The sequence below is a fragment of the Ylistrum balloti genome, unplaced genomic scaffold (genome assembly GCF_031769215.1).
Source record: "Ylistrum balloti isolate Yb309-2 unplaced genomic scaffold, AGI_CSIRO_Ybal_v1 Utg370038, whole genome shotgun sequence".
In the NCBI taxonomy this organism is placed as follows: domain Eukaryota; kingdom Metazoa; phylum Mollusca; class Bivalvia; order Pectinida; family Pectinidae; genus Ylistrum; species Ylistrum balloti.
The window spans coordinates 2,695,430-2,719,488 of record NW_026782097.1 but is presented as its reverse complement, the minus strand read 5'-3'; the positions used below and the strand labels follow the sequence as shown (position 1 = coordinate 2,719,488).

Sequence of the window (24,059 nt, the reverse complement as noted above, 5' to 3'; positions counted from 1 at the left end):
CCGAGTACATTATATTGTAACTCTATCCCCGAGTACATTATATTGTAACTCTATCCCCGAGTACATTATATTGTAACTCTATCCCCGGATACATTATATTGTAACTCTATCCCCGCGTACATTATATTGTAACTCTATCCCCGAGTTTATTATATTGTAACTCTATCCCCGAGTACATTACATTGTAACTCTATCCCCGAGTACATTATATTGAAACTCTATCCCCGCATACATTATATTGTAACTCTATCCCCGAGTACATTACATTGTAACTCTATCCCGGAGTACATTACATTGTAACTCTATCCCCGAGTCCATTATATTGTAACTATATCCCTGAGTTGTAACTCTATCCCCGAGTACATTATATTGTAACTCTATCCCCGAGTTTATTATATTGTAACTCTATCCCCGAGTACATTACATTGTAACTCTATCCCCGAGTACATTATATTGTAACTCTATCCCCGAGTACATTATATTGTAACTCTATCCCCGAGTACATTATATTGTAACTCTATCCCCGAGTACATTATATTGTAACTCTATCCCCGAGTACATTATATTGTAACTCTATCCCCGAGTACATTATATTGTAACTCTATCCCTGAGTTGTAACTCTATCCCCGAGTACATTATATTGTAACTCTATCCCCGAGTACATTATATTGTAACTCTATCCCCGAGTACATTATATTGTAACTCTATCCCCGAGTACATTATATTGTAACTCTATCCCCGAGTTTATTATAATGTGACTCTATCCCCGAGTTTATTATATTGTAAATTCAACCCCGAGTACATTATATTGTAACTCTATCCCCGAGTACATTATATTTTTACTCTATCCCCGAGTACATTATATTGTAACTCCAACCCCGAGTACATTATATTGTAAATTGAACACCGTGTACATTGTAAACCACTCCCCACAGAACATTATCGGAAAAGATATCCGTATGTATGTCTTCGTCACGTTAATTTTTATATGCAATGTCACAAACGTGTTGCATGCAACAAACCACTCCAGTATATATACTGGTGTCTTTGAGCATTCGTCCATTCAGGCTCGTACATTGATATTCCAACGTCAGATATGGACGACGACTTCGAAAATATGTCGGAAATAAATCCAACAGGAACTTCACGTGTGGTGGTGGATGATATATGGCGGGTTCTCCGACCTTGGAGTTATTATCAGATGTTCCAGCTTCCCATCATTCTCCTTGGATTCTTTCCTGTAGCGTACGGCATGCTGATACACGTGTTCATAGGTATGTTGTATATATATAGCTAAATATATCAATAATGTACTTTCTGTTGCTATTTTAGAATCACCAGGCATATATAAACAGCAATCTTTTAGCAATTCACATGGAACCGATGTAAATAATTAAGAGATCTCTTTAACCTTGAATAAAAAAAAGTCTATAAATAATATATACGTATAGGGTTTTAGGTGTACATAATATATCGTTAAAATCTACAGCTTGATATTCGCCTGATCACCGAACCATAACTTTGGCAATTTGTACGTTGTCGAGAGCTCCCATTGTTGTCGAGTCTTGTTCAATAATTCATGTGTTAAGATTGACTACAGTAATTTTTTTTTTGTTTTCTACACGATATTAAGTCTGAGAGGGATTATCTAGAAAGTAACATCGACGATACAATAATTGTACTGAATCATCGGAATAACACCGGAACAGATATATGATCGATGAAGTAATAACGACAGTAAGGACAGGTATACTTAGATTCTCATACATAGGCTATAAAACAAAGACAAAGTTACAAACGATAACCGAGAATGATAATATGCCGATAATCCCTCCGGTCGACAGAGGCCGAAGCGGTCTCTTAAATACATTTTTATCTAGATAATAAGGTCGCTCACCTGAAATGATCGGGGCACTTCTTTATGGAATGAAGATATTGATAGGCCAGTCACAGGGGGCTAACTCTATGAAAATATATATTATTAAAAAAATTATTTTATAGAAGATGAACTTGCCACCATACTGCGCACACGGCGAATTTGTTTTTCTTCAGAAAAATATTAATTTGAAAAAGAAGTAAAAATCCAGGAATTGGTATTTTTCAGTAAAATATCTCTCCATGTTCGGACACGGTGGTTACTTCCAATTTCTACAAGGAAATTATTTCAATAAAAGATAATTCCTTGTGGCGCCAGCTACTATAAAGCCTGTGTATAACCTATCATTTTTATAATGGAAATACTGGTTTGACATGTGAATTTCACGGAAAGAGAGTGTGTCCAAAAAATCAGGGATGGAATAATGTAAAATTCTAGTTACAAAGCAGTTTTTAAGTATTCGTTTTGATACAGCTGTTGATATTGTGTGAACGTTTGCCGCCTCATTGCTGAAGAGTTCCGCGCGTCATCTGTTGACGGCACATCCCAGTCCCTTTCGACATTATGTATACTATTACTACAAATAAAAAACACATGTTTTGGTTAATGGGGTTGGCACTTTCTGATGTCTGTAGACTCCCGCCGTCCATTCACTGTTTTTAACGTTATCACCATGAAATATCCAAATGAATAAGTATGCAATATTGATTGATATGGATGTATGGTTTGACCTGTGACCTTTAGTGACCTATATACTGACCTTTGGTAAAACATTACTTCGTAATAAGACGTGAAAAAAAATTCTTGTATACATAATTATTTTTGGAATTATGACATTTGGTGACCCATATATTGACCTTTGGCACTAATATAGTGAAGTTTGACATAACTTTACATTGTAATACGACCTGCAAATGAAAAGTCTACGATAGTGATTAATATTGATGACTTATTTGACTTCCGACCTTTTGTGACCTTTATGAGATAACTTTACATTGATATAAATGTGCAAATAAACAGCATACCATATCGATTGATATTAATGACAAATTTGACATGTGATCTCTGGTGACCTATATATCGATATTCGCCATATGCCTGTTATCTAAGAATGAGTGCCATCAAAAAATTGTTTATTGATAGAAATAGGTGACCATGAACATATGTTAACTGTTATAATTGACGAATGACTCGATTCTGCTTCAACATATTGATGTACATTAACTATATTTATCTTTATTTCGCAATTAACATATCATCCTTTTTCAAGTTGGAATGGGTAGTGTTTCTGTTGTATGTTCGATAGAGAAAGCTATGTTCATATGCGTGGGTAGTAAAAACCAGTTAACATACCCGTAAACTGTGTATATTTGTCCTTCTATTTCAACGCTTGTGGAATATCTACGTTAGATTGTGTTGCAAAGCAATTGATTAAAAGGACGGGCAATAATATCGCAATAGTCAACATATCACAATATTTGTCTAGTAACAAGATATTGATATGAATTTTCAGTATCGTAATATATTGCAGAGAATTTCTCCAGCTACTTTAGGGATTTAACCTCAGAATTTTTATAATTTTGTAGCGATTTTTGTTATGGAAACCGGATTCAAATTGTTTCATGTAATCTTAAGCTTGTGGTGTTCTATAGCTTCAAAATTATTCAAAATTATGAGTCACTGCATAAAATAAAGTTATAGCTCTATTGTGAACACGTTTGTTCTACAAAAAAAAATCATTTATATATTTGAATATTGTATCATATTGCAATACGAAAGCCACAATACCGACCCTTTTTACAACCCTTTAAGGCGACGAAGCACTTAAACTGTCATATGCCATTCATAAACCAATTTGTATAATTTGTCTTTTTTCTGACAAGAAAACAAGTGATTACTTGCTTCTTGATTGTGATATTCTAGATCACGTTCAGTTTTACAATTTAAATTCACTGTTACGTGAAATATGTGAATTTTATTTTTTTCATAATTTTTTTTATAGTTATGAAACACCGCATGAGCGATATTTTTTATTCGTATTTAATAGATAAAAAAAACCTCGGTCTTGACATATCTCAAAGACTTTTAAGTTTCCAATAAAGTGTATATATTTTATCAATTTCAACGTATAATTTATGGATTTCCATTTGATTTTTTTTAGTAGTTTCGACTTATTTTGTCATGTTATGGAGTGGCACCCGTCATCCGACGTCCTGTGCACCGAAGAGACCCAATAGGGGAATAAAGAAAATTATTTTGTTGGGGATGGGAAGGGGTTGGGTGAGCAGGTGTTTGGGAAGTGGCAGATTTGGGAAATCGAGCAAATTATTTAAAATCTGTCTTCATATGTAGGAATACCAGGATTCTATCTGAATAGAGGGAAAAAATGGGAAGATTTCAATTTTGTATAAATCACGGGTCTGACTCCCACGGGTCAAATCCATTTGAAAATCCTTCCCCATCTGTTTTGATCAAGAGCGATGGTGATAAAATCAAACCCGGGCGCTTGAGCGATACAGGCCCCTGGAACCTCTTGTTTAATGCATTTCCCCGTACATAAGACCTTTTAATGAATAAAAAAGATGCCTGGAGCGGTCTCCAAATCTAAAACAAGTCTGACCTTTTGTAGTTCATATACATGTAGTTTGTCCTTGGTTTTTTGCCATTTATGTAAATATATATAACGACAGTAGAACCTGATTTTGTATTTAAATCACTACAGCACATACCAGTAACATCATCTACATAAGGATAAGTTTGGAAACCTGAGCGGAAACCACGTGAGTTTTCACCGTGTAAGACTATATAAGATCTCTCGCACACTTCCACCCAGTCAAACAAGAGTGATTACTTATTTCAATTGCAAACTTGGCGTTATCTAATTGTGATGGGGAAAGGATAAAAAAATAATTCCACTTACAAAATTTTCGTTGAGATAAGTAATTTTATAGGTGCCAGTTACGCGTTGCTCCAGTTGACGTTCAAATTTTCCATGAATATCAATTGAGAGCAGTTTAATAGAAGCTGATCAATGCGTTTGAAATTGTTGTGTATTTTGCTTAACAATTTCACCTGTACCTTGTAGTATGTACATTTGTATCTCATTTTTAAAGCGTGTAGTTTAATTTCGCGGTATAATGCCAGCTTGAAGGAGATGTTTTCTGTGTAGTTTTGTAGTTGTAATTAAGTCCAATCCAATTTCCTTGTATCGGTGTAGTTTAATACGTATATACATACAGGGGTATGTATGAGGAGTGACAATTATACCCATGGTAGAGCTTTTCTTTATACTTAATAACAGATAGAGATCAGGTAGGCAGACCATATTTAGCTAGATATTAGATATAGTGGAATAAGCAAGTGATACATATGTTACAAAAGGCACCAGTATACAGATAAGCACCGCCACACCCATCACACATAATCATGACATGTGCACTATTAATCAGATGAATGTAACATTAGCTGTAGGTCAACAAACACTGCTGATCATGTGATCGCCTACCTTATCACGGCCTAGGAACAGTGTACAAACACATCTCTTACATTCGTATTTCAAACTAATTATTGTATAAAAATTACTTTACTAAAATAACTGCTAGTGGTTCAACAGTTTTGACAGCCGAACTAAATCATCAATTGTAATGAATTCCTTCGATGTGTAAGACTTTTAAAATATTGATATAGATTCTTAAAGAAAGTGTTTAATTTCTTTGATTTTTTTTTATGAGATATGAAATACTTACTGTAACCTAGACTTGGTTTTGGGATCCGGACCGAGATTGGGTACGGCGTACGGTGTACGTCAGTGGTCGACGACATGAAAGGAACCCTTGCGGTGAAAGTTTTAGAAAGTGAACGCCGTGATGTATACGTGGAAATTTTACAACATTAAAGGGCAAACGGTATGGACAAGATCATTCGTACGGTATACCGCCACAAGCATAGATTTTGCGATTTCGGCAGAGTAGCATTTTTTTAACCGGACGGAAATGTCTACCAAGCCATTTCTGCCATTATTTCGAATTCCTCAGGTCATAACTTAGTCAATCTCGTTCATCAAACACTGATTGGGAAAATAAAACATTTCTCTTCACGGAAATGTAGGTGTTACTGATATCTGCGGACCCTAGAATATAAAAAAAATGATTGAAAAAAAAGTATGTTCAATTTTCAAACCAGACCACGCAGAGTTAGAGAAGTTCTGGAAGGGCACGCGCCATATTAGAGATTGGGCTGACAACAGCCGTTATTCCAACTGTGAGTATATTAGGGTACCCTGATTCATCACTTCCTAATAAAGTCCTAATTTGTAAAAAAAATCTCAGAAAATTATAAGACGGATGGTCCAGTATTCGAAGTTGACTACTGCATTTAGGCATATTGCTCACAAATCTTCTTTTATTAAAGTTGAAGTTGCGTCTCTTTTTCCTTTTAATATTTCCTCGTCGAACGTGTCCCTTTATCTCCCAGCCTTGTTACTATGGGTACAGACGCTACAATGAAGATCTCTGAAAGAAACAACTGTCTTGTGAGTCTTGCGTCTGTCTGGAACACATGTCGCCCTGTTTCGCTTTAAACACAATTACGAGATGTAGTGTACCGGGAAATTCCCACCAGTCGAGACTAGACAGACTAGAAAGAAACAACTGTCTTGCGAGTCTTGTGTCTGTCTGGAACACATGTCGCCCTGTTTCACTCTAAACACCATTATGAGATGTATTGTACAGGGAAATTCCCACCAGTCGAGACTAGAAGACATTTCCTATGGTAATTAGCGATATCGATGGTTAAGCTGCACAAAAACGCACGAATGGGTGTTTTGTTTACTGATGTGGCAGAAACATACAGTGTACTGGGACACATATTCGTGAAAGTTCTTAATACCATAGAATCCCATAATCTTGTGTACCTTTGGGTTGACATGAATGTAGAAATTGAGTTTGTTGTTGATACTTGCGCAAGGTCGTTTTTAAAATCTACTTTGATACCCATGTTTTTCACATTAGGAGGAACCTGCTGAGAGAATGTTTTAAATAAAATCAAAATGCTAAAAGTAAATGCAATAACTTTTTGAATTATTCTTGAAACAGAGTGGTATTCATGAAAGCACAATTTCAAGTTGTGATTTAAGACGGCAACCAAGTTTGAAAGCAATCTATTGAAAACTGATAGGAAAGATTATGAAAACCGTAAAAGGGCAGTAACTCTTCTAAATACAGACGCATCAATCTATCGTTCCGGAAAACACAATTTCGTGTTATGGCGATTAATCCTAACAAGTTTAAAAGCGATTAAATGAAAACTGGGAGGAGATCTCGACAAATAAAACGTTTACGATGGGCGAGAAAATAATTGATGGGCATTTCGGCAAAAGCAATCCAACACAACAAATCATTATCTAAACAAAGATATCAGGAATAAATTCCACAACTTTTGAAGATGGGATTTTTATTTCTTTCGGTCATGAATGTCAGTGATTCGCGTGACACGTGCTGATGAGGGGGGGGGGGGGCTTTTTGATGGACATCGCAGAGATTATCTCCATAGAGACTTCATAATTTTTCCTATACAGTGAAATCTATTTATGGATAATGAAAAGGCTATTTCAAAGATACGATGAAAAGGTAGGTGTTAAGCTCTTGATGTTACGTAATCTGATAAAACCTCACTGCGTCTTCCGACTCTTGTAATTCGTTATCGAGGGTCTATCGTGTGCAAATGCTTCAACAGTGTTTTGTACATACCATTCTGACTTACCACCTCAATTTTATAAACATCTGTAACATGATAACCTTGTTTTCTCGACCGGCTATATGCACAACCTGATGGAGTTGAGTAACAAACCCGGACAGATAAAAAGACAATATGTGTTTATGAAACACTATGTTTCCGGTTGCTACAAAAGTCTGAAGTGGGACATTAAAACTGTGTTGTGTAAGGCATGTGCTAATTACATGCACACTTTGTGAAATACGTCTTCATTGTGCAATAGTTAAGGCCAATGTTTAAGTTTTTTCAAATGTAGGTCAAAGGTCATAGTCAAGGTAAAATGGTCAATAATTTTGGTACCACCGGAAATGTCTTGTCACACAAGGAACACACATGCAAGATATGAAAGCCCCGCCTCGTACGTTGCAATGGTTATGGGCAAGGTTGAACAAATTAAGAGACAGTACAAAAACAAAGATTGTGTCAAAAATTAAAAATATTATTTCTTCGAATTGTCCTGTGCCTTGTAGCAAAGAAAGTCTTTACCGTGTGTGTTATATAGACACTTCAATATCACATACGGATGGTATGTCAGTATTATATTTTACAAGGAGATTTTTGCACCTGGTTTTATATCGATTACCCGTATCCGTCAAACTTCAGGCAAGTCGTTTTACTATCTATTCACTGTTTTTCGAAGTCAGAAAATAAATCTTAATATCAAAAAATCGATTTGTGATGTCAGAAAATGCGTCTTTTTCTTACATATTTTAAACATCAAAGCGACGTAAGCTTGTATAATGCCTATATACTAGACGATGATGACAGATGTGTATGTACACGCGCCTATGAATACGGTAATTAATGTTGATTTAAAGGTTTCAGATCTTAATTGTTGACTTTGATGTATAATTTATTGCATACTCATAATGACTGTAAAATTTCACATTTTACATAGATGTATTTAAATACGAGCGCTGAACCTGAAATGTTGTTTGTTGTTGACCATGGATTCTTGAAATTCAATTATCTATTTATCAAGCTTTTCGTCCACTATAACGACCTTTCGGTGGACAACTACCTTGAAATGTTAACTTAAAACTCCATACTGTGGTTATTTTCTTTATGCAGTCAACACATCTGCCCATAATTTATCGGCACGAACGGTGTACGCACAAGGTGTGAAATTACATATGTACACATGTACATGCCACCGAGTCGACAAACAGTTCACACATGTGTTTAATAGCACGTACACACTCCATTCGCACACGAACTGCAGTATGGAAGCAAACGAACAGGAATCTCGTTCCAAATTTATGACTGACAATTCCACGGTGGATGATGTATTGTTAGCTTTGAAACCTCTAGGACGCTATCAAATAACGACTGTTATATGTGTCTTAGTCGGCTTCATGCAGATGGTACATGCAGTCCTTATACACGTTTTCATTGGTAAGTATTTTTGCCTGTCTGGTTAAATTCTTTCCGGATGTCACTACGTGTAAAGGACGTTTGATAACTTCTTGTCTACCCCTATGGTAATTGTAGTAATAGTAATTCTATGCTGAGTAAATATATGTACATCTCCGATCATTATCGATTTGTAAATGTAAAGGTTGACGTATGTAAATGTATGTATAATTTGTATGAATAAATACCTAAACAAATATAGGATGTTAGATTAATCTTAGCTGTGACAGCCTAGTCACTAGAGCATGCGAAAGGAATATCGAGATTCGGGTCATACATAGGGTATTTCATACAAAACTTTTAACAGAAATTAAACAGACACGTATATGCCTTTACACATACATAGCTTAAAGTGCAAATCAGTCAAGCAATAGCAAAGCACAAACTTAACTTATAATAGGTCGAAATATAGATAAATAAAAAATCAAGCACAGTGGACATTGGATTGCTTTGTTCTCGACGGTTTTAATCACATTTTTCTAGTTCGATTTGATTTCATACCTTTGACTTTTAGAATAGTAATATTACTAGACTCTTTCATGTGTCAGGGTGTAGGATAGAGATATCCCGCCCGAGGGCTCACACAATGTCCTAAAACCAGATGCTTTGCGTTTCTGGTATCAATAATTACCCACAGTTATAAACTATTCACTCTGGCTTTCACGCTACTTATAACACATTTCTTTGTTCGATACGTGATCCATCGATCATTGCAACCCCTCGCGCCTTTATTTGCTTTCTTGGTCTTCTTTTTCTACTCCGCCCTCACCGACCCGATCCCCCAACCTTTTATTCCACTTTACATTAATCTTGCCTATCCTATTCCGTTTATAGTGAAACTAATTTTCTCAAATTAACGACTATATTTGTCTATTACACACATTTGCCACCCAACCATCCCCATTTTCTTGCAGCTAAATTTGTTTCCGACGTTATCTTCTTTCCGAATGGTGGCAATATTAGCATCATCATTTTTTTTATTCATTCTCACTCGACGCCTTGTCTACCACCTATATGTTGCCACTAATGAGTAAACCATGAGTCATATATATTGATTTGTATATTACTTTTATCATCACATCAAATGCGGTATCGTCAGAAGAGCTGAAACATCACATTGAGCAGGTGTGACACAAAACGTCTATTCATCCGAGATTCTCGAGATCAGAAGCACGATACTGACAACGTGTAATACATGAGCACGTGTATGTCTTCACGACCTGTACCACAACAGAAAGTACAGGTAATCACTGTCTTCACGGCATGTACCACATTAAGTACAGGTAATCTCTGTCTTCAAGACCTGTACCACAACATTAAGTACAGGTAATCTCTGTCTTCAAGACCTGTACCACATTAAGTACAGGTAATCACTGTCTTCACGACCTGTACCACAACATTAAGTACAGGTAATCACTGTCTTCACGACCTGTACCACAACATTAAGTACGGGTAATCACTGTCTTCACGACCTGTACCACAACATTAAGTACGGGTAATATCTGTCTTCACGACCTGTACCACAACATTAAGTACGGGTAATCGTCACCACCTGTTCCACGATATGATGTACATGTAATAATCACTCCCTGGTAAAATAACACACGTTCCGTTTAGTTTTATCATCATACCACCAAATAGTAAAACTTTAAAACGAAAACTAATGTAATAACGACTTGTATTTTGACGAATATGCTAATACATATAAAGACATATTTCTCTTTTTCAGTATTATAATATTTGTAGTCACGTGTATAAACCAATAAAACGTTAAATATAATGTACATTTATGACGTCGAAATTCACTGTCGGGTACCTGTTAAGGAATTGTCTTTTCAAGATGGTGGCCGTAGACGGCCACAAAATATGTTGTTCACTTTAAGTCATTGGTTTATGAATACAATCAGACAGAGACAAGTACCATGCGAAACTCAGAAATACTCGAAATTTGTATTACAATTTGTGTATGGTCATAAATAATTGTGAGCCCTTCGCAAAGTTGAACGAACTGTTGAATTCAGCACCGAGGTGAGACTTGCTGTTAGGTTTTGCTCATATCGAAATATTGAAGCAGTCTAAGGTTGATTTTCATTGTCAGAGAGACACTCCAATAACTTCCGCTTATAAACTATCTTTTATTTATGCTCATTTCCTGACGACGTGGTACTTGTCAGATTGTATTCAAAAACCACTGACTTTGTAGCTTATAGTATACGTCCGACGTCTTGAAAAGACTATTCCTTAACAGGTACCCGACAGTGAAATTAGCCAGATGACGTTGTACGATCATCACATCAGAATTATCTATATCTCTGTGGTGACTAGGTTTATTGTTTCGCGGACAGCTACTCATTTTGTTACAATTGGTTGTAATAATATTTGTAACAAAACAGGACCGTCGCCACCGATTATTGCAAATCAAGTTGTTTCAACTATTGTCTATAACAGATTGGGTTGTTGGAACAAATTGACACTCTACATCCCGTCAAATACGTTCACGTTTGTTACAAATGTTTTCCAAATGTTTTCAGTATTGTGATAATTTAAGGTTCTAACAAACTGGAACGCTACAAGTGCCACTTCGAGGTGTAACTTCAAGCTTTCTTCCTGCAAAACATTGAGAGGCCATCTGCACGTTTTCTAAAATAATTGTGGTATAGTTGCTAGTTTTGACACAACCACGTCAGCACAAGACGGTTAGTTATTTGATTTTCCAGAGAAATATACAAATCGCCCCGGTTAGGGTTCGAACTACATACTTCTCTTGAGGAATCAAGGTCCCATGCTTTACCGAATGAGCTATGACGGTCCAGAGTTTTGATAACTAGAATGAGGTCTAAAAGGTTTTTAAATTCTTAACTTCTTTTTCTTATTATTGTATTTTGATATAAGTAATATCTATGTCATTATCATGTTGTAGGCTACACACCAGATTTCCAATGCCGGAACTTGAGTAAGCCGTTGACTGAATATGGAATCGATCTCTCAAACAATCAAAGCTCTCACATCATCGAGTATAGCCAATGTCACATTACGATCAAGGAGGACGGAACAACTGAAAATCAGACAGAAATGTCATGTCCGAACGGGTACCAGTTCAGCACACAACAAAGTCGTTCAACCATTGTGACTGAGGTAGTTCTAGACGACAAGGTTCCTGTCTATTGCAACACAGTTAGAACATCCTCCTGTCCAACACAATTAAGTAAAGAGACATTCCTGTATAATGTAACTAAGTTAGTACACACTCCTGTCTAATGTAACTAAGTTAGAACAGATTTCTGTCTAATTGATAAACTTAGGGCAGACTCCTGTCTAATTGATAAACTTAGGGCAGACTCCTGTCTAATTGATAAACTTAGGGCAGACTCCTGTCTAATTGATAAACTTAGGGCAGACTCCTGTCTAATTGACTAACTTAGAACAGACTCCTGTCCAAAATAACTGAGGTATGACAGATTCCTCACCATTGTTATTTAGTTAGAGAAGACTACTGTCCGTTGTTAGTGAAGGAGAACAGGCTTCTGTCTATTGTCACTGAGGGAGATCGGACCCATTTGTTTTCTGTCTATTGTAAATGAGGTAGGGCAGACTTCTGTCTGTTATAACTGATCATCCATCGGGTAGAGCTGGCTAAATATACATTGTTACTGAGGTAGATCAGACTCCTTGTACCGAGGGAGAGAGATATTTGCCAAATGTCATCGAAGTGGGGCAGTCATGTCATTGTGACCTGGTTTTTGTATACAAATTGGGCCAGTCCCTCATTACGAAATGCCTGGATATAGCTCTAAGTTGGATTTAAATCATTTCCATGACTATATTTTAGTACTAAGAACAACCGGGAACTTTTGCTGTATATTAATGATTCAAGAATATCTCAAAACAAATAAGCATATTATTCATTCGATAAATCTTTCGATATAATTAATCTGTCGCTCCGTCTTGCTAGAAAAGCTGGCGAAACCACATTTCCATCTGTAGAAGACAATAAAATGAAAAACAAACACTATTTGTTACAGTGGGATCTTGTTTGCGATAACCAGGGTCTGGGTGAGCTGAGTCAGACGCTGGTCATGGTTGGACAAATCGTAGGGGCGATATTTCTCTCCCCACTACCCGATAGGTACGGCCGAAAACCCGTCATGATTGTTGGACAGGTTCTCGCCTTTGCATTGGGTGTCTCGGCGTCATTTAGTCCCACCTACGCCGTTTTCTGTGTCCTGCGATTTCTTGTCGGCGTTGTGATACAGGTATTGATAACCTTATCATGTCATTTCTTCCACTTTTTTTCAAATTGGCGCAGTTCTACTCATTATTTTGCAATATTATGCAAAGATTTAATCTTGCGCTTCTTCCCTACCTTGAATTGACCGGGGTATATATAATTGCGTCTGGCTACTCATCTACTCTTTGGCTGATGGACTTATTTAGCGAAAATGAGTTATTGCAGAGAGTAGTTCTCGTAAAATATATGTAGAGATTATGGCCCTTGAACTTTACAAACTTCAAGAAAATTATCAGTTTCCTCTCACATGCGCACAGCTTGATTGGGATAGTAAACTAAAACTGATAGTTGTATGATGGGAAGATGCAGGTGAAATTTATATTGTGTTGTTCCAGATTTTTTTCTTTAAAATAATTGGTGCCGTTTTACTTATTTAAAAAAAAACCCACTCAATTTACACCCAATTTCTCTGTGCCGGTTGGTGATGAACTGAAATTTGAGAATTAGTTGTAATGTTTGCTCTAAGTCAGCTGTTATTTAACTTTGGTTGTCATAGCTGAAGCAGTTTGAAGTCATGTCTGTGCAGAAATCTACAAATGCTGGCTTTCTACCCCGCAGTGTCTCAACACGACCACTCCAGTGATGTGTCTGGAACTGTTCCCTACCGAGTATCGGGGTTCTGCTGGAATCATTACTAACACCATGTGGTCGACGGCTGTGCTCTCTCTCACCTTATTTGGTTATTTCCTGAGGGACCTATCCTGGCGCCATATTCAGCTGGTTTCCGCTCTATCTTGTATTCTTGGTCTTTTCTCATTCTGGTAGGTAACATTTCCATAGAAAATATTTTTAAAAATTTGGGTACCATTTGTTTTGTTTTGCATAATTTCTTTTCGTGACAAATGTGCGTATATTCAACCTGTATCTTTTTCACGTTATCGTCGTTTATGATTCGACTGTTTAAAGACCAAAAATGTACACATTCCATGTTCCTTTGATTTTTTAAGAACTTACATTTCTTCCATTGTGCTCCATACTTCCCGCCTCTGGGGCCAGGATGCACCGTTTATGCAGAACTGATCCTCCTTCATCCAAGAATACTTCAGACTAAATTTGCAAAATCCTATCATTCCTAAAGGAGGAGAAATTTAAAGAATTTAATATATTTCCCCAATTGGGCCCCTTCCCTTCATCGCAAGGGACCGATACCTACTGCCAACACAAAACTGATTCCCCTTCTCCAAAGAATGCAGATAAGATTTAAGCAATATCCATTCATTCCTACAGGGATTGAATTTTAAAAAAATTAACTTGTTTCCCCCTAATGGTCCCATGCCCCTCCCTTACAAAGGACCGAGACACACCGCTTGCTCAAAACTGGTTTCCCTTCACCCAAGAATGCTTCAGATCAAATGTGGGCGATATCCATTCATTCCTACTAGAGTATAGAATTTACTCTATTTCCTCCATCGGACCCTATCCTCCTGCTCCAGAGACATGACTTTGATACGAGATTGATTTGCTTTTACCCAAAAATGCTTCAGACCGAATTTTGGCAATTTCTATTTATTCCGACAGGACAAGATTTTCAAGAATTTACTTTATTTCAATTATTTTGCCTCGCCCCTCCTACCCAATGGTGGCGAGACCTGATGCCTTTACAACATTGATTCCCATTCACCCAAGGATGCTCTTGACTTAGTCTGGTCTATATCTGTTCAGTCTTCCATGACTTAGTAGTGAGTTTTAGTAAAAACGTTGACGGACGTCGGACACACGACGGACGCCGCGCCATGTCATAAGCTAAACCGGTCCTTTGGACCAGGTGTTCTAAAAATCGACCCGGTTGATATTCAAAATTCGGACCAATTTGATATTACCGCCACAACCGCCATCTTTAATAAACTTGTTATCACTACTTCTTTGGAAAAATAAGACGTGTTGAGACAGAGCTTTCCCTGATTACATTTCGTTGATCCACGCATGAAGTTTGCCCAAACTTAAATAAGGATCCAATCCGCATTCAAGATGGCTACAATACCCACCATTTTGGCACAAAAATGCATATATTAAAACATACCTTCCACCAATGTTGTGCTTAGAAATACTGGAAATGGCAGCATAAGATAACAACAGCTGGGTTTTATAACAAACTATGGCTGTGCATATGCTCTTCCCTAGAAGTCGCCCACGTGCCTTAGCCATTCTTGTAAACTCTGTATTGCAACCGAATTGTGTTTTGTACAGGACTATGGACGAATCGCTGAGATGGCTGGTGGCCAACAACAGGAAAAGAGAAGCCATGGCACTAGTACGTAAGGTCGCCAGTCGGAACAATGTTCCTCCGGAAAAAGCTCTATACCTGCTAGAGAAAGTAATGGAGGGCTTCACCATCACCATCGAGCCGATTGGTCATAACAATGACCTAGAACTTACTGTGAATACACGAATGACGGATACAAATGATTATAATGACGTAAATCTGACAGAGGGCACGAGGAATGGTCACTGTCTCAAAAAGGAGACCGTAAACAAGAAAGTCACAGAAAATTCCTATACTCCTCAGATTTCTGCTGAGAGAGACGATTTGTTGATAGAACGCTCACACCAGGACAAGAAATCTCAATCTGAACATATCTCTTACTTGGATGTGTTCAGAAATGCAAAACTACTCCGCAATACAGTAATTCTGTGCTTGTGCTGGTGAGTCTCTTTCCGAAACTCCTCATATCAATGTTTCTGGGTTTTTTAATAGCTATCGTTTAATTGGAGTAAAAGTTTGTTTAAAAGTCGATTCAGTAACTTTCGTTAAAAAGTAGACGAAAGTAAAAAGTATTCGTTTCTGCAGACGTTGGATGAACTTGAGAGAAGTCGTTTCATAGGGCTTCTAATAAAGTCTATGGTATAATCAAATCATTTTCTTTCTCTTAAAGATTTCCCGTGATAATAAAACATCAGAAAAATCATGATTTTCCTGTTTAAGGTTTTGTCTGAAGATAAATCATGACATTCCTGTTTAAGGTTTTGTTAAATGATCAGCCATGATTTTCCTGTTTTTGTGTGATGATCATTATTTCCAGGTATAAGGTTGATGCGATAATAGAATAATGAATCAGGACTTTTGGCTGGTTCCAGGTTCTCCTCTGGTTTCGGATACATGGGACTGTTCCTGGTGCCTTCTTCATTCACAGATGACATCTATATAAATTATTTCATCAACGCTATCGTCGAGTTCCCAGGACTTTTCATCATGCTTTCATTAATCAACAGGTATAAACTGTTATTGTACCACCAGATATATATAACCTGATAATATTGGATATATGAATTGGTCAGTTATGTATATGAAACAGAAAACGTTTACTCTTCAAGAACACCTGGTTTTGTGGTTTTGAAGGGTTCTTCACGCAAACATTTTTTTGTTCATATTTTGCTTCTCGTTTCATACATTTTTAGTTTGATGTAAGATTTTGTAAACATGTTGGTATTTGGTTTCTTTTTTTTACATTACAAATGTTACCTTTATACTATAAAACATCCTTTTATTGAGCTGAAATGTCATGGTTTTCCAAATAAAAAACGGAAGTTTTTTTTATCAAACTCATGCCTGACAGTAGGTAGGGATGGAGGGAAGTTATCGCACATAAGACTGAAAGGAGTGCCAATTTGGGCCTTCTGGTGGCCATGACGAATACTTTTTATTTTTTGTCTATTAAAAACTTGAGGTCAGACGGTAATAACATGACATTAATCTAAGGTCAGCTCATGGCCGTTCAGTTGTTATAGGGGGATAAGTGGGGGATCAAATTCATAATTATTGCAATAATTATCAAAGTCCACGTCATTACCGTCTGACCTCAATTTTTTAATAGACAAAAAATAAAAAGTATTCGTCATGGCCACCAGAAGGCCCAAATTGGCACTCCTCCTTTGTCGGTGATCTTAGACGCCTTTTCAGGGTTATAGGGGTCAAGGTCATCATGAATATGCTGACACTTGACAGTGTGTGGAATGAGAATTGTTGCGCCAACTTTTTACAAAGTGTATCGATATATCATCCAACACTATGAGTATCAACAAATAATTAAAAGAGACGAAGATTTAGTGACGAGGACAGGTTCAACAATATCACCTTTATCGAACTCAAGAACACAAAGCTGCAAAACGTGTAAACAATAAATATGAATTAATTGTCTCATGCACTTTTGTACTGTATTTTTTGTTAAGCTCATATCCACTTATTGCATTTTGAATTATACAAATACATTGAAATAATATTCGTATGTAGTTTGAGCATTCCATCAAAAATGTCAACCACATAGTATCTGTATATCTTTATATGTTAAGATGGAAACTTTTGGGGAGTTTGATTTTACGTTAGGTAGAGGATGACTCGGAATGAAAATGAAAGCATTGAAAATAAGGTAGATAAATCATGATTTTGGTAAAAATAGCGAATGATGTACATACTTACATACTTGAAACCGATGACTTAATGATCATTATCACAAATCTTTGTCATGTTATATTCTCAGAATTGGGAGGAAGTGGCTGACCATGGCATACTTTGGACTAGCTGGCGTTTCGATAGTAGCAGCCGTCAGCATATTACTGCTAACTTCAAGTACGATTTAGACAAATAAATCAACAACGAAATTAACAGTGAAATCAACAATGAAATCATTAACGAAACACTAAAATGACCAATTGATGATGCAAAATGCAATGAAATTGTTCAGAATTGATAGTTAACATATTAAATTAACATCTTCTGTTTATAAACAGCCAATTAATTTCGATTTCTGTGACAGGGCATCACGAGACCACCGATATCATAGGAGCTGTTGCGATCTACCTTGGCAAATTTTTCATATATGGTGTTGTGGCTATGCTGTATATATACACACCGGAGCTGTATCCGACCAACGTCAGGTATTTTTATATAGCTTTGGTTTTACATGGCTTAACGCCAAAAAGTTGTTGACATAAAACGTTTCAATATTATCTTTGATCTCAATGAATGTCACACTTTGTTCTGTATTCTAATTTTCGAGACATGTTAAGTAATATGTCGTCATCGTCACTTTTTCCAACGTCTTACACTTTGTCACCTAGATGCAATTCATATACTCTAAGAAGTCCAATAACCTGCATGTTGACATCATATACATTTAAAATTTTGATGTTGGCAACAACCATAAATTTTGGGAAATAAAAGTTTTTATCTTTTAGATTTTACATGAAAAATTTAATAAGTCTTAATCATAAAATGATCGAGACTCCTTTAATTACGAGAGACCATTGTTGATACATACCATAGGGACTAGGCACGAATGATACATGAAGACAGTAGACCCTCGATAGTCAGAATGCCGATAGTCCGGAAAACATGCAAGCCGGACGGAAACGTTCGAGAACGCATTTCTGAAACGTTAATTGTTTACATCAGTCCGGAAATTCGAATTCCGGCTCCGGAAATACGTTTTGAGAATGGAATAGTCCTTTTCTTAGGCTGCATTTTCTTAACCCAGTTGAAACGGAATTATTCCACTATAGGCTATCGCACAGTTTCGGATTTTCCTGTCAAGCATAAATAAATTAACTAAAATTAAGATGCCATCCATTTCACTCATACATTATAGTGTTCCAGGGAATATGTGAGTTATCCTATCCTTCTTTTTAAGCTGAAATTCTGAAAACTAATGATATTCATAAAATTAATTTCGGACAGGAATGGATGGACTCCTAAAACTGCAAGTGCCAAATATCTTAACCTGGCGTTTTTCTTGTAGGTTCATTCTGTCCAACCATTTCAACTGCTTGCTTATCTATTTATCTAACGGGTTTTACGTCCACTATTTCGGCCTTTCGACCATTCAGCGGACGAGAAAAGATGGGAAAATAGGAAAAATAGAAAGTGATGGGAGAGAGTGGTATACAGAGATGAGGGAGAGAGAACCGTCTATGTTATTTGACATTATCTAAAACTATAATTTAGAAGGCGACCCCTTGGCCTGATTGTAGACCAAGCCAAACAGTAAGCACGACGCTAAGAGGACCGGTAGCAGGACTGAGAGAAACAGGAAGGGGGTACTACACTATGTAAATTCCATTATGTTGATAGTATTTTGGAAGTCCGTCAAACTTACTTAATAAATAATCCCTAATGCTAACCTAATCCTAACTTCTTAGCCAACGTTATCACACTTGTTCATTTCCGAAAAGCCACAGAGGGGTCTTTATTGTGCGAGTAGGACATTCTCAAACGAGCCACCACTTTAAGTCCCATCCGACGGACTGCAGGTTAATGGTTAGGTGTTAGTATGGTATTTGTGGTAATCTGTTTTTCGGTGTCCATGCGAGGGTAATTCTTTTTTTCATTTTAATCTGTCACTCTATGTACCGTTCCCTTGTTCAATGTCTATACTTTTTCTGTAATCCATATTGTTCCTTTCGTCATGTAGCTGTTAACTTCCCGACGTTTGTAAGATTATATTCAGTGATTGTGATGTTAGTTTTGGGAGAGGTTAATGAAAGATTCAACAACTTAGGCGAAAGCGCCTTTGGTAATTATACCCCGATAATCCAAAGTTTTGTCGTTTTGAGTTTTGATTGAAAGTCAACTTTCATTGTTAACACTGTGTGACGTCATAACTTCCCCGTATCATCTTTATTAATAAATTACGTCACAAACCAAATGATATAATTATGAATATTGATTCTCGTGACATTGTTATATGTTAATTTCTGGATCTGTTTAGTGTCAATATATGTTATATTCACTTTCTCTATGGAATTGCCCTCCGCCATCTTGAACATTTAATATGATTTAAATAATTATGTATCATTGCTACCTATATGCTGTTATTGCATTTGGAAATAAAACAATTCATCGAGACCACTGCCTGGTCATCGGCTCGGGCGTTTACCTGAATAGGGCGTGTCAGTTTTAAACACTATGTGTTTGTGACAGTTTGTGGTAGTACAACTGTAACTACGGTAAACGCTGCCGAATATACACATCGTAAAGAGTAGCCTTATTTTGTAGCTAAGTAATTCGATATCTTTGCATAACAACTTAAATTTTATATATATAAACATTATTGGTCTGTATTTCTCATACTATCATGATAAAAGTAGTCAGGAAATAAAAAAAATTACTTATAAGGAAATTTACTAACGCCCGGCACATGGTCTATCCGACTTTTGCATGTTAAAGATAGTTAACACGGCATTAGTAATTTCCGTGCTATCAGATTTATACCTTGAATGGAGCAGAATGTATTTAAAACTGACTTTTGGCTTGGAGTTATCACAGAGAACATGGCATGACAATATCATTTTAATTCGTGAACTGTCGTTACATTAATTATTTCAACAAACTTTATGTAACGTAAAGAAAGAATGATCACAAAGATAGCTTGGGTAGATCCCTATGTCGTAGCTATATTGTACAAAGGGCGATATTAATATTTTAAATGGATTCGTTTAGAAAGACAGGAAATAAATTTGTGAACAGTTTTTATTATTATCCTATCGGAATTGAGGGGCAGATCTAGATCGACTGGTGTCATGCGGTTGTTGTAACCGACTGTATTCTTTAATTTTACATAATACATGTATTGTAATTAAAAAATGCACATTAATAACGCATTTTAAACACCATTATCTGCAATCAGTGCTATGTGAACATAAATACTCCTGAGAATTAATTGCAGTGTTCAGTACATTTTTGTACCAATTTACCTCGACAAGTTGAATGAATTCGGCAGTCTGGAAAACTCGTAATCCGGACGATTTTGGCCAGGAACGGTGTCCGGATTATCGAGGGTCCACTTTATGTATTATATTGACACTATAATATCGAGCCAAATCTCTGTGACACATACCTTTTAAAGATATTATTAGCCAAGCCTTCTTCACCGGGGGATGACCATCTGAAGGCCAAAGTGAGACAATGTGTGGAGAGAAAGAATAAACAGCTTTATTTAAGATATAACGACACAAACAATGCACTTTCTGAAAATACTTGACGTCTTAATGAGGCCATATCTCCTTGTAGTTACTGATGGCTACCTCACTGACCAACATGTGACAGTACGGTCCATATATTGACATAGTTGTCTCATTTCTTAAGAAATGCTTCTTTTTGTTCAATTACAGAAATATTGGTTATGGTGTAACCGGGTGTGCAGCACGGCTTGGTTCCATGGCGGCACCGTTTTTAAGCGTTTTAGTAAGTAAACGAATAGGTGCAGAGAGCTTGTCTAGATATCATAAATAATGTTTCTAACCAGATGGATGCAATTTAGAAATCAAACTCTATGCTAGTATCAGCTGAACATGGACATTGTCAATACATAAACTGTAATGTTCTATTGTTGAACATGTACATTTAAACGGGACTATGTTGTCTAATTACAGTCAATTTTGAATTTACCATTTCCAGAATTTCCACGTGTTCAAGATGGGCAGAGTAGCTGTATGGTGTACATGTGGTTTTATTCATTATGTAGAGCTAGTTCTAAATTTGTAATAAAATGTGTCATTCACCTTTTTTGTCTTTTGTGCAATCCTGCATTAAGTGTCTCCTGGTTCTGCTAATTTTGTAGAAATTGGGGTATGTAGGCTCCCAGTACTAACAAGTCCAGAAAGGAGGAAACAACTGTATGCAGTTTCTTGGGACACATGAGACAATATATAGTTACTTATTGCAATGTTCTTTTGTCTGATTGTGTTTCGTAAATAATTGATATTTTGACTTAACCTAGGGTAATGAAATTCCCAATTGTTGTAAAGCAAAATCCTGAACCAATTTAATTGAAATTTTGCATAAACCTTCCATGGTCAAAGCTGAAACAAAGGTGTGATTTATGTGGTCCTCATACAATAGGGTTTTAATTTCAAAAGGAAATATTTCAGGTTTGGTTTGATAGACCTACTGATCCTGGCTGACCCACAGAGTCTGATGGACTGGCCCAAAAGGGGTCAAATTGACTCGAATTTCAAAAACAATCTCCTAAACTCCTAGATAAGGAGTAGATAGTCCTATAATTTAAGGATTTTGCTTTACAACAATTGTGAAATTCATTACCCTTGGTTCTCACATTTCCCTTTAGGGAGGGGGTAAAGTTTGCTCTAGTTTATATTGAAAAAAAAAATTGAGTGTAATTCCGCTTAATTCAAATATGGCTTGAGTCCATAAATCTAGTACTTACGTGAACATAAAGGCCTTTATACCTCCTGTCATTATAATTGACTCCCCTGTGTCTTATTGTATTGAAAGTTGTCCACTTGTGTTTCTTTTATTCAATCTTTTTAAGTAGAGTTTGTATGTAAGTGAAAACTTAATGTAATCTAGTATGAAGTAACATTGTTTTCCTATCTTTGTCTGCAGGCATCCTCAGCAGAGTGGGCCCCGGGTGTCGCCTTAAGTGCCACATTTATTCTAGCCTTGTGTTCTCTACTACTTCTACCAGAAACCAAGGGGAAAGAACTCCCACAGACTTTAAAGGAGTTTGTATCATGGGAAACTGAAGAAAAGGGTTCAAAATTGTGTAAATCATGTGTATGTATACAATGATGACATTAGGATGGTAAAACCATCATTCAAAAATTATGGTTATGTCACGCATAATTTTATTGGATAATTTCCATGACCTAATCCTCGATATATCTATGATTTCTGACGCTAGCCTAAAGATGGCAGCCATCTGGAAAGAGGCAGATGATCGACACAAGAGAAATTTATTACAATGACATGCTAAAATGCGTCATCATAATGTGAAGTGGAATGTACGATGGTGAAAATGTTTGTTTCATGTTCCAATGAACTTTTCTCTGCTTCAAATGAGTTTGTTGGTAATGTCCGAATTTCGATCAAGAGAATACACTGTAATCTATTGACAGAACACTGCAATCTGAAAACATTACACAGAACAGTAAGCCATATTCTCAATCCAGGGATCAACAAATATCGCAATTAAATAAAATTGTGTCACATGGTATCATATTGTCTCCTACCTTTACTGGATAATGATATCGAGAATTGAGACATAAATCCCAATCTCCATTTGAAAGAAATGCACCAACAACTTTGGATGAGTCTTCCGTCATGATCTCTTGTCAAAGCATCTCCACGATATCAGTAGTTTTATTGATCTACAGTAGTGAATAGATACATTTATCATTCAGAGACAGACATGATGTAATTTCAGGTATATACATCAGGAATCAACATAAACAACAATTTAGACAGACAACCTATGTAGAAAAACATTTCAATTTCTCCATACTCCTCCACCTACATGACTGGAAAGTGGGCGGAGCTTCTTCGTCATCAGTGAGCATTTTGATTGGCTAAGATAATGTGAAGGACTGTTTTGAACAAAATTGTGTAGGTCTTGGTTTTTGTTGAACTTTGTTCATATTGTGATAAATACAATGTTTTTATACTGAAATTATTTTAGAATGGGCATGGTATGCTTGTTTTTATGCATATGCCAGAGACAGGAATAATGTATATTGTCCTTTTAACAGAAAACATAAACAAAATGTATGATCTAATCTCCAGTATATGTATAAGAACAGGCATACTATCCCCTGTATATTTATATAATGACCTATGTGATAAAGAACATTTATAGAAAGAAATTTTTTAGAAATTATTTATAAGCAAATGCTGGTTTCATTTGTGAAATTTCTTTTTAACTGTTACAAATATATATTATGCACAAAAATTGCACACTGTGTATTATATGCTACACTGTA

At 36.4% G+C, this 24,059-nt stretch overlaps 1 protein-coding gene across 2 annotated transcripts; it reads left to right on the top strand.

Moving 5' to 3' along the window:
• The first annotated feature begins 1,102 nt into the window (after positions 1-1,102).
• LOC132548993 (solute carrier family 22 member 7-like) lies at positions 1,103-24,027 on the top strand. 2 transcript variants are annotated; one of them, XM_060212896.1, is made up of 10 exons: positions 1,103-1,274; positions 11,982-12,196; positions 13,084-13,314; positions 13,908-14,110; positions 15,537-15,992; positions 16,425-16,559; positions 17,825-17,913; positions 18,101-18,221; positions 21,453-21,525; positions 22,687-24,027. In XM_060212896.1, the coding sequence occupies exons 1-10, from the start codon at positions 1,118-1,120 to the stop codon at positions 22,870-22,872; spliced, it is 1,866 nt and encodes a 621-aa protein (XP_060068879.1). In that variant the 5' UTR covers positions 1,103-1,117; the 3' UTR covers positions 22,873-24,027. The 2 variants fall into 2 exon arrangements, with proteins under 2 accessions (XP_060068879.1, XP_060068880.1); XM_060212897.1 differs by lacking the exon at positions 17,825-17,913.
• Positions 24,028-24,059: the final 32 nt, after the last annotated feature.